General features: G+C 33.5%; 1 protein-coding gene across 3 annotated transcripts in view; it reads left to right on the forward strand.

Annotated features, from left to right (window-relative positions):
* Positions 1–19727, forward strand: part of MNAT1 (MNAT1 component of CDK activating kinase) — a 215379-nt gene that overhangs the window by 101398 nt on the left and 94254 nt on the right. For all 3 annotated transcript variants that reach the window (XM_070044974.1, XM_030855154.2, XM_070044973.1), the window contains exon 7: positions 19479–19600. In XM_070044974.1, the coding sequence (XP_069901075.1) occupies positions 19479–19600 (122 nt within the window). The remainder of the gene's footprint in view (positions 1–19478; positions 19601–19727) is intronic.

Below are 19727 nucleotides of genomic sequence, written 5' to 3' on the forward strand. Positions count from 1 at the left end.
TATTGGTTTCACATTTATGGGAATTTCTATTGAGCAGATGTTGTGTGGTAAATATATGGAAAAACAAACATTAGTCTGGCCATCACTTGGAATTATTAGAAACAGAAACCAAGAATGTAGAGTAAGTCAAAGCCTTAGATGAACTCATAGTTAAGAAATTAGCTGGTGCTTTATTGATTAAAATACTGTAATTAAGGAAGCTTCCTAAATATTTATGAATTTGTATGTGTATTACCATGGTGATTGATTCAGTGCATTGTTCTCAAGCAAGAGCATATCTCTCTTCAGTAAGAATCATGTTTCCAGGACTTCCCTGGTGGTCCAGTGGTTAAGACGCTGTGCTTCCACTGCAGGGGGCGTGGGTTTGATCCCTGGGGGAACTAAGATCTCGAATGCCGCACGGTGTGACCAAAAAAAAAAAAAATAATGTTTCCTAGAAAGTCTTATGGGATAAAGAAAATGAAGAGAAGAAAAGTTGTAGTTAAACTTCTGTAAGACAGATATTGTGATTTGTGCACATAAATAGAGATATAAAATTTTGTTGTGTCATACAGGTTTCATCTCTTCTTCATTCAGTTAGGTGTATACTTTTATACATTTATTTGGGTACTGAGACATATCTCTATAGACTGTTTTGGTGCTTTGGTTTTGGTTTTTTGAAGAAGAGATTCAAAATCCAGTGGCCAGTAAGACTTGAGATGATGTTTAATACCTTGCATACTTCTGAGATTCTTTGAATTTCATTATTTATGGTCGCTCAGATTTTACCCAGGGCTTCTGTACCCTTACCAGTTCTCATTGTGGAATTCCTGATGTTACTCTAATTGTCATTTTGATAAATGTTAATGCTTTTTGAGAATCTGTTTTTTATATAGGTAAATATGAAGATGAAAAATTTGCCTGAGATATCAGTGAATATTTCTTAGCCCATATATTTAAAAGGCAACTACTGCTTTGTATTTTGTTCCAGAAAAAAATGTTTTACAAATGTTCTTTTTAAAAACAATAATAATGTAATAAAAACCAGATGTCCAGTATGTAAAATCATGCAATGCAATTTCTTTCCTTCTAACACCTTAGTGATAGCAGGAAGTTTTGATTGTGGTGAGGTGCAGGTTGGTAACTTAAGATCAGGGAGCACATTAAGAGTCAGTAGGTTTGAGTGGAATGTTTCCAATTAGGAACTTAGTGTTACAGCGTTGTAGGGACATAAAATGCCTGGGAAAGACACTGGGTCTGCTGGATAGGAATGCAAAAGGCAAAATGGGAGAAGCTAAAATTTCAGAAATTTGAAGTTTTTGCCTAAGGCCAGGGTTGCACCCAGGAAACAGAAAGTAAACTTTTCTTTGTTTTCTCTCCTGTATTGCTTCCAGGGTTCTACACTCAATTTAAGATAATTAATGTTTTATATATTGTTAGCCTAGGATTGTGCCCTCTTTCAAAACTTTGTTTCTGCAGGAAGATGTTTTGAGCTCTTACAGGCAGACTTTTGAAAGGTTACCAGTTCCTATGTTGATAATTGCCTGTGGTGATTTTATCTGGTGGTAGTGACTAAGAGATGGTCTGCGGAGGTGGTGCAGAATATTCCTCTTCTTTCTGCTCCTGATGAAGGTGATGATGTAGTAGCATTTTGTAGACAGTACACTCTTCTGTGTCCTTTAAATATATTTTATTTGATTCATTAATATAATTTTACAGGTGAAACTAAGGCTTGTTAAAAAAAGATACTCAAGGTAGAGCTGGGATTTGACTTTTTGGACTCCAAAGACTGTGTTTTAAACACTGTGTTATTCTGTGAAGACACATAACATGGGGAATTTAAAAGAGTCAGAAGTTATAGGCAGATAGAGTATTTGCTTGCATTCTTGATGGAAAGAAGAGAGACATAGATGGGAAAGCTGTTATAGTGTGAAGAACCAAAATAAATGGAGACTGGTATTGTTCTTACAGCTGCTTTAAGTTATTTGGAGGTTAACCTGGGTTAAACTGCTTGACATTGCAACTATGGGTTCTTTGGATGTTATTTTTAATTATAGTTATGACTCCATCAAGAGTGGTTTTGGAAATTATGGAAATCTTGAAGCGCATGCATTTCAAAATGAATTAGAGGGCTTAGGTATTTAAAAAATACCACCAGTGTTGACATAGTGTTAGAATATAGTGTAAGATCAAGTCTTGAGACATTTTTAACATATTTGATTCATGTTTTATAGTTATTCTCATCAATTTTTGTTTCCTCAAGTAGTATAAATATTATGAATAAAACTGGTGATTTTCTAGCATGCTAATTATATCTATTTAAAGATGTAATGCTTGCAAAATCACTTAAAATTTAATACAGTTTTTTTCCTGAAAGACTACATAAAGAAAAAATGTGTTCTTTTTAGTGTTGAATTTAAAAAATGTCCAAACTCATGAACTTCTACTTGTATTCCCTAGACAAAGGGAGAGAGTATTAGAGAGACAAATTGTTTAAAACATCTTTTCTTAGGTATGGAACAATATAAATGTGTTGCTTAAAATGTTTAATTTTAATGAAAGAAATTTCTTATTTAACTCTTCAGATATTTTGTCATTACAGAATGTATTTGGTATCATCTGTGAACATGTCTGTTTTGTTCACTATGAACCCCTGATTGCTAAAAATGTAACATTAGATTTTTTTCACCATTTAAAAAATCAATTCATTCATCAATCTTTAAAAAAATTATGATTTTATCTTTTAAATTAAAAAAATTTATTCTGGTAAGACACACATACATAAGATTTACCATGTTAACTGTTTTTAAGTGTACATTTCAGTAGTATTAAATATATTCATATTGTTGTGCTACCACCACTACAATCAATCGCCATAATTTTTTTCATCTTGTAAAACTGAAATTCTGTGTCCATAAAACAATACACCCTGTCCCCCCGCCCCCATAAGTCTACAGGCATTTTTTCCCAATTGTTTGTACACTTAATAGTAATAAAATAAATTAGAAGAATTTAGAGCAAGGAAATATTCACCTGAATCAACATATTTTAGTTTCCTTTATGTTGAGCAGTTAGCTGATAAGCTAGTTTGAACCTGACTTTTAAGATAGAATACTTTTGAGGTTATAGTAGTTTCTTTGTTTTCAACAGGCAAGTCTTGATGATAGATCAATTAGCAAATCCTGAAGAATTAATGTAAATGGTGTGGTAATTCCTGTTATAAGAGATACTTCTTAGAACTCATGAAATTCCTCTTTCCCCCAGCGTATCAATCTGTTCTTGAAGTGAGGAAGTATACTAGTTGCAGTCATGTTTATCAGCTCAGTTCAAAATTCTTTAGAAATGGAAACTGTTTTTAAAATGCTATGGGAAAGCTAATTAAAATTGAACTTTGAAATTAAAAAGAAAACACAAAACAGTGTAAAAGTAAAGGTTAATATTTTCTCTGAAATGTTTTTAAAAGACCCATAGGAGTGCTGTAGGAAGATTTTTTTAAACCTGTTTTCTTAAAGTATAGCTCCTTGAAGGCAGGTGTTTATTACTTTGCAGCATTGACCTTGCTAAAAACAGCAAGTTAGGTAATTATCCTTAGGTCTGAGTATTCAAAGTATTATTAGTTTTGAATAAATATTAAGAGACTAACTTTAACAACTTTTAGTACGTATGTTTTGTGTGCTAGCTTTTTCCTAATGTAAAATGAATCTCAATATGCCATATGATTGGTGACAAATAAGAAACTCCTTATGCAATTAAGGGAAGATCTATTTATTTAAGAGCTCTCAAAGGTCGTAAAAGATTATACTTGGCTGTATGTGAAGGATAAATGTTGTGCAATAATGCCCCTTAGTTCCCCTTTTATAATAAATCTCAGCTGTGTGTTCAGCGCAAGGGCTCAGTGCCAAAAAGAACAGGTTCAACTTGTCTGTGAGGATTTGCACCACAGTAAAGTGCACAACTGCTTTTGTAGAGGTCATTGTGGAGGTCACAGGCATGTACAGTTGAATGAAAGCAACTTTAAAAACATGTAGAACAGATAGTGTTACTTAAGACTCAAGGATCAATGTTAACTTGAAACATTAAAAGGATGGAAAATCACAAGAAGAACCCTCACATACGTTTTTCACTTTATCTATATATGTTTATATGTTTTCAAATGGATTTAAAACAATTTCTTTGGCACCTTGTCCCAGCATATTTTAAAAGAACTGCAGAATCACTTTTATAATAATTGCCCAGACTTGGAAACATTAACTATTTTAATGTTTGCTAATTTCTGAGCAGTGCTTTGAACAGAGTTCATAAGATGAAGGTAGGATATTATGGTGGTAGAACAGAGTATTCAGGTGTGTGTGTGTGTGTGTGTGTGTGTGTGTGTGTGTTGGGAGCTGGGAAAGGGGAGTGTGGGTAAGTTCTAATGAAAAGGCAGATTGGGTGTAAAGGAGAATGCCTCCATGAGTCATATTCTCCTGAACTTAGGATCGAAAGGTTCAAAATTAACAACAAAGAAAGACTCTTCTCCCCAAGTATCTCACAAATGCTTTCATATTCTTTGTGGTAAGTAGAAATAACTCAGAAGTAGCAAGTGGAGAGACTATAAGACCCATGAGTCCAACCTGTAGAAGTCTTGGGTTTAGAATAAAGAACACCAGAAAATAATGTAACTAAGTAATTAAGTAGATGCAGAGCTTACTTAGAGTTGTGTTTTACCTAGAGTTGTGTTTGGTCATAGAGCGACTATTTCTTTTGCTTTTTTTTTTTTTTTAAATGGTGATCAAAATGGCAGGCAGCCATTGGTTTCAGTATAGAGATTAATTAGTAATCTTTAGAATATGCTTCAGCAAATGCAGCTGACTGTCAGTAGCACCTGTCTCAGCAACTGGTAGAATGTTAGTGCTTTTATTCAGCCAGTAATTTCCAGAAAGGCTTTAAAGCTGTGTTCATTAAAGTCTCCCATACTAATTGCTTTCTTTGTCTTCTAGGGCACTGTTTTACTAAATGTACCTCTCATTTATTTATTTATGTGTATACTTATGTATTTATTTATGAAGGTTATAAAATAGTTAGTTTTTTTAATTTTTAAAAAAGAAAACAAATTATGTGATAGTCTGTGTACTCCTGTATTTGTGGAACCATTTTTATCCTCAGTGAACACATAATGTTCTCAGATGAAAAATTTACCGAGATAATGATTTTTTCTGCATTGCTTTTGTAATTCATATCATAAACATAAAACATGTCTGTCAATTATGAAAAATGATCTGTTAAAGTGTAGTAAAATGTGATTTAAAGATTCGGTTATTAAGTCAACTTTCTAGGAAGGTAGCTTACCTCTACATTGCTAGGAATTCTTTCTAGCTGAAGTGGTCTTTCTGGTTCATATTTCAAAATATATTCAATTTTCACAGATTCATAGACAAGCCACAATTTTGTACATTTTTTGAGGAAGATAATATTTTTGCTTGTTATAAAAAGAAGACTGAACTTCTAAGAGAGTTTCTAAGAAGAATGAAGCACATATCTCAGTACAGGTGAAATTTGCATCAATCTAAATGTACTATGGTAAAGTTGAATGTGAATATTTTCAAAAAAGAAATTGAGTTGTATGTTTTAATGGACTAGGGTAACTGTCATTTAAAAAGCACTTATATACTAACATTTTTAAAACAAATGAGCATTTCCTAATTTACGTTTAATAAATATAAATATATATTGCTGAATGCTTCAAAGTAGAATCAGTTCTGGTGGTGTATCCTTTCTATCATCCCTTCACTAGTGCCTAACATCCACTAAATGTTCAGATAAATCAATTTTAATACCATAGTCCTGTAATAAGATAGTGCTTGGTGAATTCTGGCAGTATAGGGCTTAAAACCTGGGTAGGTTACTTGGCCTTGGAGAACATTAGTTTCTTTTCCTATAACATAAACAAAATAATACTTACCTCAACTATATGGATAGGGACTAACATAGTACATGGCATAAAGTAGATGTTCAGTAAATATTTCTGTGTCCTTTGTGTGGAATCCCACTGTTAAGTAATAACATTCTATATCAGCATGACTTTAGTAAAAGATAATTTATGCAAAATTGTAAGGGAATCAAAGAATCCTAAATATTCTATCCTATTCTACATTTAGAGTCTAGATCTAATTACATGGTGGTTTTGTGAAGGTGGTAGTGGTGATATGTGTTTGGGGAAGGCAGATTAGGATGGTTAAGGTATTCCTAGTATTTGTTGTTTCCTTTTAGGACAGAAGGATAAAGTCAGTATAGTTTGGCTTAGCTGTTTATTTTCTACAGTGGGAATAGCACAATAACTACTCATCTGTAGTTAAATGACCTCAAATTGAATCATATTTGTTATGTAGTTTTTTGGGGGGATGGTTTGGATTAGAGGATTGGAGTGAGTGGGATACTGTGGATCATTATAAAACATTTGCTCATTCATGAAACAAACATTCCTAATATGTACCAAGCACTGTACTAGGCATAGAGGGTTTATATCTAAATAAAATATGATTTCTTGAATTATTCAGTCTCTATTATGGTGTAAAGAAGCTTTCTGCTACCTTTTCACTGAAAAATATTTCTGCTTCAAAATACTACTAATTTTATGTGATATTTTTTGTTTTGCTTATATCATAATAGTAATATTTGTAGAAAACTTTATATAAAGCAATTTTCATATTTTATCATATTCAAAAATTTAGACTTATGTGTAAGTTGTTGTTATTGATGGTTAACTAAAAGTTTACTTAAAGTGCCAAGGTGAGAATTCTTTTTTGGAAACTTTTTGCAATTACTAAAAGTAAATGAGCTAAAATGCTATATGCCTAAAAAGTTTGTAAAATTGCTGGTAAATGCTGTTTTTCTTAAAATTAGTGCAGACTCTTTTAACGAGGTAGATTTTGTCTCACCAGATAGTCTCCTTGATGTTTTTCTTTTCTGATCTTTTTATAGAAACAGTTATGATTTGCTGGACGCTCTGTCCTCTTGGCCACAAATGGTAGTTCAGTAGCAAGACAAGCATCAGAGAAAGAATGTAAAAATAATACTTTTCAACACTGCCTCATTTATCAGTGCTCAAGGAAAAATAAAACCTAGGACAACAAAACCATACAAGATAAACAGAATCTTTTCCTTTGATCCTACTGTTTCTTTAAGCTAATGCCGTATCTCCCTATTTTTATTTTATCTTAGAATTTGATGAAAATAATAATCAAGTTTATTCAGTGTTTCTACTTCTCAACTCCCATTCTTTCTTCTATCATTTATATTTTGGCTCCTATTTTCACTACTGCACTGAAGCTGTTCCATGTTCAGCAGAGTCATATCATATGTACATTTAACTTATTTGAATTCAACTAAAGCTGAAAACACCAAACGAGGGAGAAAAGTAGCAAAGAATTCCTGTCTTCCCCCGGTAAAAAATGTTTTTGAAACAACAAAGTTGCTAAAAGCAAGACAAGTACTTTATCTGGTTTTCCACAGAACAAACAGTAATCTCTTCTAATGCTGGAGGAAAAACTAGCTGAGTTGGATTTATACAAAGAGATTATAATATGCGCAGAACAATGTACGGTATACTTTATGGGCTATTTAAAGGATTTTTGAGGGGTTATTTTGACCAGTTTTTGCCTTACTCTGACTTTAGAACCGAGTGTAACTCCTGTGCAGGGTGTGACTTCATTGTTATAGCTGTGTTGAACTTAAATCACTCACATCACTTAGGATCCTTCTAGATAACATTTGGATGTCTCTTGGATGTGTTAGGTATAGAACTATTTAAGGCAGCGATGACTAGCTTAGTTCCTTTTCTGTCTTTATTTTTGTATCATGGAGGAAAGAAGTTTGTATACATAATTATAGTCAAAACACATTACATCAGAGGGAGAAAATGTTATTCCTTTTATATTTCATGTTCACCTATAGTTTGGAACCCTGGGCTTTCTGAAAACTAATTACACGTGTCCACAAATATATTGTTGCATTTAGTTTCTACATAAACCATAGTAGTTCTACATCAATACAAAGGAATTCATAGAAATGCTTTTTAAAAAAAAAACGTGCAGGGAATTCCCTGGTAGTCCAATGGTTAGGACTCGGCGCTTTCACTGCCGGGGCCTGGGTTCAATCCCTGGTTGGAGAACTAAGATCCTGCAAGCCACACAGCATGGCCAAAAAAATTAATTAATTAATTAAATTAAAAAATGTGCAGGATTTGGTGGTTATTATATTCAACATACTTTAATGATATTAATCTTTTTCTAAAGATATTATTTCCTAATTTTCCCCTACATTTAACATTTCTGTATATGTTACATTTTATTTTTGAAATTCTTTCTCAAGGAATAGTTTAGATTGGTGTGACAATATGAGTTCTAAAATAGAGTTGATGCATTATTAAAGAACATTTTTCTGTGTGGTAATTTGAACACTAACGGTGTGTGTGGTGGGGAGATTACAAATGAATTTAGTTAACAAAGGCTTAAAGTAATTCCCCTGTAGTGAACAGATTTTGATGATGTTTTCAGGGCCAATTTGATATAGAAACAGTTTCAGAGACTTGGCTTGGCCAAGTGAAGATATAACTTTTTTAGGACTATTTGATTTCTAATGAACAAGAAGTTTAAGCCCGGCTAGATAAAGAAATTCTTCTTTGATGTTTCAAAGCGTCTTACATATTCAAATGGAACTGATCGTCAGTAAAGAGCCAGAAAAATATGGTGCTGTTCCTAGTGTATTCAAGATGAATCCTCTTTCATATTCTGGAAAAGTCTGTTTTTTGTTTTTTTTTTGAGAAGGAAAAATTGGGGGAAAAATAGGTGATCTAACTATTAGGCATAGTATTTCAAAAAACAGGAGTGCTCATAAAGGCTGATTTGTGGGAATAAGTCAATGTTAGAATGCTTAAAAAAAACAACCCATAATCATTTTTTATTTTAAGTTATATTCTGCTCATTCCAAAACACACATTCAGAAAGGGAATGGAGTCTGATGATTCTAGTAGAGACTTGGGTATCTGGGAATTAGTGATTGTTTTTTCCACTGGCCGTTTCTTTAGTATATATAGAATCAAGTTATTTTACATTAAATTTGGGGAAAATTATTTTTATTTTCATCATACATTATCAGGTAGTGGTTTATTTCCACTATGGTCATGAAATTGTAGCAGATTGGACCTGGACGAACATCTAGTCCAACCCTTCAGTTTGCCCCTACTCCCTCACTGTTGTTGATGAATATGAAGTTTAGAGAAATAAAATCACCTCAGTTCATTTTAGTTTAGAGGCAGTGTTAGCATAAGTATATAGTTACTTCTTACCATGCAGGGTCTTGTCCCTCATTTGTCTTACGCTGTTTACTGTAAATTTTGAAAGAAATTAGAGAAAGCCATTTCTATGGGGGAAAATGAATTGTACTTACCATGAAATTATGTGCTACCAGGAAGTTGTTACCATGCAGCTGTTGCAGTGATGACAGGCTGATGTCACCCTAGAATGACCAGAGCAGCATAGTATAAAAATTGCTCTGCTTGCTCCTAAAATAAATTGAAAACAACTGAATTACCAAAAGAAATTACCCAGAATCAGTAGCTTGACGGCAGTGCCATGTGTATTTTTTTTTAATTTTTTAAAAAATTTTATTTATTTATTTTTTTCATGTGTATTTTTTAAGTATTCTCTATTCCATTAAAAAACTGTGTGAGTACGCACACAAATACAATTTAAAAAATATGTCCACATCCACATACAGATGCATACATGTGCACAAATAGAAAACACATGTACATATGTGCACACACATTTAAATTACTAGGACGTTTACCGACATAGAAACAGTATTTCAAAAATCATTAATTGATTTTCTGAAAGGTCTCCTGTAGATGTTTTCCCTGGAAATAATCAGTAGAATTGTACTGGTTTAATGCTCTGAGACCAGTGAAATATTCTGGTTTCTAATTCCCTTTAGCAATGTGATACTTTCTATAGCATTTGATAATTTTAACATGTGAGAGGATCCAGTTTTTTAAGAACAGTCACCACTATCATTGTTTTGTTGTTTGTTTGTTTTTATTTTGCATTTAGATGATTCACCAAAATAAAAGTAAAAGGAACAATCTCATTGAAAAGTGATCTACTAGAATATAAGCTTGTTGGTAGCAGGGGCTTGTATCTGTTTTGTTCACTGCTGTACTTTTTAGTTTTTGGCTATAGTTAGTGTTCAATATTTGTCTTTTGAATGGTTGTTGATTACAGCAGAATAACCACAATGTTTTGTTGTCTGAAATTTTGTTGAAGTTCTTAAGTGGCTAGAAAGCACATTTCCAGGCTAGGGAAAAAAAACATCTACTGACTTTCTCTAATGAATAAGAAACAGTATTAAAGTGTGTAGAATCTGGAGATGTATTCCTTACGTACTCTCGTAGTACATGTGATTACAAAATTCCAATTGTTTACATGTAGTAAGAGCATTGTAAAATTTATAGAATTTGGAAACCTGACTCTCCATCTTACTGTTTTTCTAATGTTTATACTACTACACAAGATGACTGTCCACATGCCCCTTTGTATTATTCGTTCATTCTACAAAATACCGAGCAGCTCTTTGGTGTCAGGTACTGTGCTGTGAGGCATGGCAGTGAACAACAGGGCCTTGCAGTCTAATGGGGGAAACAGATGTTAACAGATATTTATACACAGAGTTTACCAAGCTTACAGAGTTTATTAGCAAATATAAAAATTAAGAGAGTTCTGAATCTTAAAATTTTGTTAAAGGATTTTCAGAATCATTTAACGCATCACTCTGAATTGCTAGTACTTTATGAATTACAACCTGTTCTGTGGTACTTACCAAAATCATATACTGATTGATTTGGAAGGGTATTTTCATTATTGCTTATTTCTACAACCTGTATGTTAATGATTACTAATTAACTTTTCTGTTGCTGTTAAAGTAAGAGTTGTTTTCAGAGTTAACTTTATCTCTTATCAAATGGCTTCCAGAAACCTAGATCATATAATTTTTAATTTGGAATTAAATCCTGCATTTTAGAGTTAGCACAAAAGATAGTTTGTGCTTTTCCTTTACTTGAGGGACACGAATAACGATAATACTTGTGGTGTACTATAGATTATCTAACAGATAAATCGCAGTAAATTGTAAACTTTTTATAGTAGACTTGAAGCTTGCTGAGTAAGACAAGTTAAAGATATATTTCAAATTATTACTTAAAATTACAGCCATGGGCTTCCCTGGTGGTGCAGTGGTTAAGAATCTGCCTGCCAATGCAGGGGACACGGGTTCAAGCCCTGGTCCAGGAAGATCCCACATGCCACAGAGCAACTAAGCCCATGCGCCACAACTACTGAGCCTGTGCTCTAGAGCCGACAAGCCACAACTACTGAACCCACGTGCCACAGCTACTGAAGCCTGTGCGCCTAGAGCCTGTGCTCCGCAACAAGAGAAGCCACCGCAATGAGAAGCCTGTGCACCTCAACAAAGAGTAGCCCCGCTCGCTGCAACTAGAGAAAGCCTGCGCACAGCAACGAAGACCCAACACAGCCAAAAATAAATAAATTAAAAAAAAATTACAGCCATGAATAATTACCTTTGTCAGCATTTGCATTGTTCTTCAAATGTTTTTATGTTTTTCTATATGGAAATGAGCTGAATTTTGGAAACTCTTTCCACAAATGCTTATATTTTTGACAAGCAAATTATTGAAATATAACTTAGGGCTCTAAGGTATACCTTAGAAGAGAAACAGGGGCTCCATTTTGTTACATTCTAAGAGAGTAAAACATTAATTTTACTATTGAATGTAGAGTTTGCCTGCAATTTTCCACCTGAGTGTAGATATTATCTAAGGTTGCATGATTTGCTGTGGCTCTTCTTGCTACATTTTTACCCTCAACGCCTCATTTATTTATTATTTATGTGGCAACTACAACAGAAATTGAAAGGGCGTCAGTTTTGTGTTATGGTTTTGAAAGTCAGCAAAATGTAGTTGAATTACTTAATGTGGGTGTTATTCAGGACTCATTACTAGGATCTCACTCCTTATACATTTGTCTCCCTCAAATTTTATTTTTTCTTGTGACTTTGCCCATCATTTTGTTGATGATAATAGCAAAGTTTCTCTTGGGTTTATTTTATATTTTTAGCTGCTTTTACTGAATATTTCTGCTTGGATATTTCATATATAGTCAGCAATGTTGATTTGATTTGAACCATCATCTTAAACTCTTTATTTTGTAAACAGCTTTATTGAGGTATAGTTTACTTACTATAAAAAATAACTCATTTTAAATGTATGATTTGGTGATTTTTGTACCTCTGTGTAGTCACTTTGCATTCACACTTCTAGCCCCTAGTGATTATTAATGTACTTTCTGTCTGTAGTTTTACCTTTTCTGGACATTACTTATAAATGGAATCAAACAATATGTAGTCTTTTGCCTAGCTTCTTTTTTTTTAGCATAAAATTGTTGAAGTTAATATGTTGTAGCATGTATCAATATTTTATTCCTTTTTGTTGCTAAATAGTATTCAGCATATAAATATTAACTGAATGAATTCATATGCATATTGTATGAATATACTTCATTTTGCTTATCCATTCACCAGTTGATGGACATTTAGATTGTTTCTACTGTTTGCCTACCATGAGTAATGCTGCTGTTCTTATAAAAGTTTTTGGTCGTGTGTTTTCATTTCTTTTGGGTAGATACCTTTGAGTGGAATTACTAAGTCATATAGTAAATTTATTTGTAAATTTAAGAAAAACTGCCAAACTAATTTCAAAGTGGTCGCACCCTTGTACACTCCCACCAGCAACGTTTAAGGGTTGTAATTTCTCTCTGCATCCTCAGTGACACTTTGATTATGGCCGTTGTAGTGAGTGTGAAGTAGTACTTCATTGTAGTTTTAATTTGCATTTTTCTAAAGGTTAATGGTGTTGAGCATCATTTCATGTGCTTATTAGTCCTATGTGTATCTTCTTTGGTGAAATGTCTATTAAAATCTTTGCCCATTTTTAAATTGCAGTTTTTGTTTTTTTTAAAGAATTATTCAGCTATAAGAGTCCTTTGTATATATTCTGGATACAGATTCTGTATAAGGCATGTAATTTGCAAGTATTTTCTCCCAGTCTGTGTTCTATCTTTTTTTAAAAAAATCTTCTGTCCTCAATCTTTCTCTTTCCCAATTACCCTGTTTCTGTTAGTCTTCAGCTCTGTCTGGTTTTCACATTTTAGTATTCAACTCAGCTATTCCAGATTGCTACCAAGTCTTGCAGTTTTAATTATAATCTTTTTTTTTTCCTCTTCCTCTCAGTCACTACTCAAATCTTCAAACCTAATTAAAATAGCTACAAACCTGACCTACTTGATTCTAGGCTCTTCTTTCTTTAGCACTATTGTATTTTCTCGGCTATAAATGCTTAGCTAATTTCTTTTCAGACTAACAAAGATTCCATGATATATTTTTAAACTATTTGTAATGAAAAATTTCAAAAAGAGCAAAGTAGAAAAATCATACAATGACTATTCATATGCCTAATGTCTAGATTCAGTAATCTTTTATTTGCTTCATATATATGTATCTTTTTCTGAACCATTTTCAAGTAAATTGCAGTTACTGTGAAATTTTACCTTTAAATTCTTTAACCTGCATCTCCCTCTGACCTGCCCTGATGTAGGACATTCTTATATGTAACCATAATGCCATAATCACACAAAACAAAATTAATAAAAATTCTCTAATGTAATCTTATACCCAGTCCACATTAAGATTTCATCAGTTGTCCCCCAAATGTCTCATGACTGTTTTCTCCTTTCCTAAATTGTTACTGAGCTAATGACTCTTGTTATATTTATTAAACCTCTTAATTCTTTTAAAATCTAGAACAGCTCATATCTCATGCTACATTTCTTGCTTTTCTTTCTCTTGCCGCTGACTTATTGAAGAGACCAAGCCAGTTGTCATATAGTATGGTTTTTAATTTTTCCCCTATGGTGTTGTTCAGTATGGTCCCTAGTATATTTTTATTATCTTTTTTATGGTTATAAAAATTATACCCATTTTGGCCAATTAGAAAATACTGCATAAAGATAAAAATATAAATCATAATCTCATCACCTAGAGATTACTACAGTTAACATTTTGGTGCTTTTATTATAGCTTTTTTCTTACGCAGATTTAAAAAATAGTTTAGATCATCCTTATTATATACTTACTAGTTTATTAATTTCTCTTTGAACATAATTTTAAATGGCATACATTCTGTTACAATCGAACTCATGTTTACTTAATTTTCCCAATATTGCTGAACATTTATGTTCCTTTTGGTTTTTCAGTTATAAACTGTGATGGTCAGTCTTTTGAATAAAGATTTGATTAGTATATTTCTGTTTTTTCTTATAAATTCTTACAAGTAGAATTATTGGGTTAAGCTATATGAGTACTTTAAATGTTTACTAAATTGTTTTTCATAAAGAAAGCAATTCCATTATTTGCTCTCCTATCGGCAGTGTATGAGAACATCTTTCTCCACACTCTCTTGTCATATTGGGCATCATTCTTTCATTTTATCCTTTATTTGGTAATTTGATGGAGGTTTGTTTCAACATTGTTTTGAATGGTCTGATTTTTTACCATATGAGTTCAAATTAGTCTTGGAATATTTTCTGGCTGTAATGTAAGCTGTGCCATGCTGATTCAGTCTCTTTCGGCCCCCACTTCCCCATATATCCATTCTCTGCCCCTGTTATTTCATATAGTCTCAAGACACACATACTGCTCTAGTGATATTGTTGTCTTCTTTATTGCCTTGCTTTTGTAGACTTTGTCTGCCCTCTGAGGTCTTGCACAAGTTGCACTGTTTCAGTTTTCCACCTTTCATTGATTTTTCCTCTCTTGATTTTTTATAGCCCTCTTCAATCTATACTATATCATTTGGTGCCAGGTCAAATTTAGTTCAGGTGTTGAATATCACTATTGCATCATACAGTGTGACTTCTTTAATCTGAATCCTTCTTTTCCTGATAATTTAGAATAATATCACACTTACTGTTTTGTGTAGAAATATCACTTTCGTTTTCATTTTGCATCCAGAAACTTTTAAACACCGTTTTGCCTCCAGTCACTTAAAAACCCCTAACATTTTCCTCATAGGACTTCTTGTTGAGATAGCTGGTCTCTTGGTGATTTTTTTTTTTTTTAAATCTTAATTATGTCAGTGATTTGTACTGTAAGTTCTTCCTCAGCTTTAGATTTGAGAAACTTGGCATCTATCTCACACCAGTTTTTGGGGGAAAAGATTGGATATTAGAAGACTAGGTTGTGTATCATTTATGAACTTTATTTTCTCATTCTCATGATAAATAGAATTACCACTGAGTAATGTTTATTTCTCTCTAAATGCTATAATAAAAAATTTGTCTTTTTGAACCTATGGCATTTTGACCATATCTAAATTATTAGAATTTGTATAGAAATCTAGGACTTACTTATTAATATCAGACTTCTAAATTGAGCAAATGTGATTATATTGTCTAAAAATAGGATATTGATAGGCAGTGTGGTATGGTAGAGCCCACACTGGACAGGAATTAGGAGATAAGACTCTAACTATGTGACCTTAGGAGAAATTTATATTTTAGGGGTCTTAGTTTCTTTATCCATAAAATAAGGAAGTTAGGGGAAAAGAACACAGGCTTTAGAATCTGACACCCTTGGCTTTTAATCCTCAATCCGCCATTACCTACAGTGTGACCTTGCTAAGTCACATATCTAAGCCCCCGTTCCTCATTTGTAAAGTAGGGATGATAGTATTTATCTCATAAAACTATTGTGAATACTAAAGAAATAATGCATTAAATGCCTTTAGACCAGTGCCTGAGTAAATAATGTTAGCTATTATTATTGTATGATCTTTTATGTACCCACAAACTTGCAGACAATACTTTGGATTATATGACATCATAACTTTTTTTTTTTTTGCTGTATGTGGGCCTCTCACTGTTGTGGCCTCTCCCGTTGCGGAGCTCAGGCTCCGGACGCGCAGGCTCAACGGCCATGGCTCATGGGCCTGGCTGCTCAGAGGCATGTGGGATCTTCCTGGACCGGGGCACGAACCCGTGTCCCCTGCATCGGCAGGCGGACTCTCAACCACTGCGCCACCAGGGGAGCCTGACATCATAACTTTTAACTTGGGCATCATTGTTGCTATTTAGGGAATGATTACTTTTAATGTGTTCATTCCCACATTAATGACTTAAGAGAGCCTGTCTTTTTTTTGAATATTATCTTCCTTGGAAAATATTCCAGCTCTTGGAATTATCCATTTTGTATCATCTTTCCTGGGTCGTGCTTTCCAATTTGTAATGTGAAAATGGAGTAATCAAAGTAATCTGCATTACTGTGTTATGGGATAACTAATATAATAGGTGTCCTTTTAAAATTCTTACAGTTTCCTTTATCTTCTTTTTTTTTTTAACCTAAAAATGTGACAGTAATACTGGACTTTTTGTATAATGTGACAGGAGAATATAGTACTTAGTAACTTATGAAGAAGACACTTTGAAACAGGGATGTCAAAATGCCACTCAGAATGTCCTGCTTAGGCAGGCCCCTTCTTAACCTGTGTAATACTCTGTATTCAGATTCATTGTTCAGAAATTGGATTACTGAGAGGTAGTACAAGATTTAGCTTGACAGTTTCAAGTTTATTTAGAAAGGCTCTGAAACATATGGAGGTTAAGGGTTAAAATAATGTTAATGGAGTTTTCCATATACCTCACTTTATTTCGTTTTTGATATGTATTATTTCAGCCAGGTAAATGAGCAAATCAGAATATCTAAAACCATTTTAATTTTTTAAATTTTTTTTAAAGACACATTTTTCATTTTCACCAAGAATTTTTATTATTTCAAAAAATTTTTATTTATTTTATTTTTGGCTGCGTTGGGTCTTCTTTGCTGCACACGGGCTTTCGCTAGTTGCGGCAAGTGGGGGCTACTCTTTGTTGAGGTGCATGGGCTTCTCATTGTGGAGGCTTCTCTTGTTGCGGAGCATGGGCTCTAGGCGGGTGGGCTTCATCTAGTTGTGGCGTGTGGGCTTAGTAGTTGTGGCTCGCAGGCTCTAGAGCACAGGTTCAGTAGTTGTGGTGCACGGGCTTAGTTGTTCTGTGGCATGTGGGATCTTCCCAGACCAGGGCTCGAACCCGTGTCCCCTGCACTGGCAGGCAGATTCCTAACCACTGTGCCATCAGGGAAGTCCTGAAACCCATTTTAAAAAATTGTGGTAAAATATATATTACATAAACGTTACCATTTTAACTATTTTGAAGTATGTTCACAGTGTACATCCATCACCACCATCCATCTCCAGGATTTTTTTTATCTTCTCCAATTAAAACTCTGTACGCATTTAAATAGTAGTGCCTCATTCCCTGCCTCCATACACCCTCTGGCAGTCATCATTCTGCTTTCTGTCTTTATGAATTCGACTACTCTAAGAACCTCATATAATTGGAATCATACAATATTTATCCTTTTGTGACTGGCTTATTTCATTCACTTAGCATAATGTCTCCAAGATTCATCCATGTTTTAGCATGTATCAGATTTCTTTCCTTTTTTGAGACTGAATAATAGTCCATTGTGTGAATACCCTATTCACTATCCATTGATGGACACAAGGTTACTTTTACCTTTTGGCTATTGTGAGTAATGCTGCTATGAGTAGGGGTGTACAAATATCTGTTCAAGTTCCTCCTTTCACTACTTTTGGGTATATACCCAGAAGTGGAGTTGTTGGCTTATATGGTAATTTTATATTTAATCTTTTAATCTTGTGAGGAATTGCTGTCTGTTTTCCATAGTAGCTGCACCATTTTACATTCCCATCAGCAATGGACATGAGTTCCAATTTCTCCACATCCTTGCCAACACTTGTTATTTTATGTGTTTTTTTGTTTTGGATAATAGCCATCCTAAATAGTTGTGGGTGTTAAGTGCTACAGTTGGGCCCTCTGTATTTGTGGGTTCCACATCCATGGCTTCAAGCAGCCATGAAATTCAGTCTGGGTTTGGTTGAATTCATGGATGCAGAACCCAGGCATGAGGAATCTGGGGATAGGGAGGTCTGACTGTGCTAGTATGCCATTTTCTATAAAGGACTTCTGCATACATGATTTTGATATCCCTGGGGCAACGTGGAACCAGACCCCTCAGGGATACTGAGGGGCAATTTTATATCCTCATGGTTTTGATTTGCATTTCCCTAATGACTAGTGATGTTAAACATCTTTTTTGGTGCTTGTTGGCCATTTGTACATCTCTGGAGAAATGTCTGTTCAAGTCCTTTGCCCGAGTTTGCTGAAGGAGTTTTGAGGTCACAGTGTCAGAGAAGCTATTAATATGATGGTAAACTAGCTAGGATAATGCTACATGGTATTAAACTTGTTGAAGAGAAGAACCATGAGTCATATGCAAACATCCTCAGTGGTCGTTCCTCACCACCTCAGTTGCACTGTATCACTTTTAATTCATGGTTTTTACCTTTTTTTTTCTTTAAATAAAAGAGAACAAATGTTTTATGTATCCAACTTAGTAATTTAAGTAATGGAAACTAAGGGAGGTAACAAGAGGAATAAATTATAAACCAGAAACATTGGAATTAATAACTATAAGAACTAGTTTTTATTAAAAAGTTAGGACATAGAGAAGCTGGTGAGAACTATACCAAGAAAAATAACAGAATTAGAGTTAGAATCAGAAAACATGGACTATATAAAAAAATACGGATTTTTCAAAATTAGAATTATGTGCTCAGATTACAATAAATATATAAATCTCAGTGTAATGGTGCTATGTGGCTGAGTGGTATTTTATTTTGTATAATTTTCATCAAGTATGATCTTTTTATTTTATTTATCCAGTAGTTCTTTTCAGAAAAATACATGGATATTCCATTCAACTTAATTTTTAGCATAATATTCCTCATTTTGTGTGTGTGTGTGTAAGTAGACATCAGATACACATATTTGTTAAGTAAGTTTAATTCCATTGTAAAGACTTAAGAGAATAGATATTTATGTGGCAAAACTTTGCAGAGAATAATTTCATTAGTGTCCTTCCTTAACTAAAGCTTTCAACAAAACACAGGTTACCAAAACTGTCACAGTTGTATAATAAAAATAGAAAAATGTGAGAATAGACTATGCTTATATGTTTCCTGAATTCTACCATTGACATTTAACAGCTATACTCTTTAAGGCTACATTTTAATTTAATGATGGATTTAGGTTTCTTCCTTTAAATCATGTGTCACTGACTATGTGTTAATTATATAATACAGGTTTCAGTAATGTAATGAATAATGGGTAATATTTTTAATGTGAGGAATTTAGCTCATCTTTAAAATGACTGCAAATAAGTATTAATATGAAAATAATATTAAAAAGTATTATTTTCATTCATTTTTCTAACAGGGTCAACATATTACATTACCACCCATTCAGAAGCTTGAAGAAGCTCTATATGAATATCAACCACTGCAAATAGAGACTTGTGGGCCACAAGTTCCTGAGCTTGAAATGCTAGGAAGACTTGGGTAAGTGTTCAGAAGAACTTCTCATTGAGGAACTGATGTTTAGGACTTGGTTGTTGCCATTTTTAACTTATACTTTAGCATTCTTAGATTTTGAGTTTACAGAACTTTACTCTTTTGTAAGAAATGA

Source organism: Globicephala melas, chromosome 2, assembly GCF_963455315.2.
Source record: "Globicephala melas chromosome 2, mGloMel1.2, whole genome shotgun sequence".
Lineage (NCBI taxonomy): Eukaryota > Metazoa > Chordata > Mammalia > Artiodactyla > Delphinidae > Globicephala > Globicephala melas.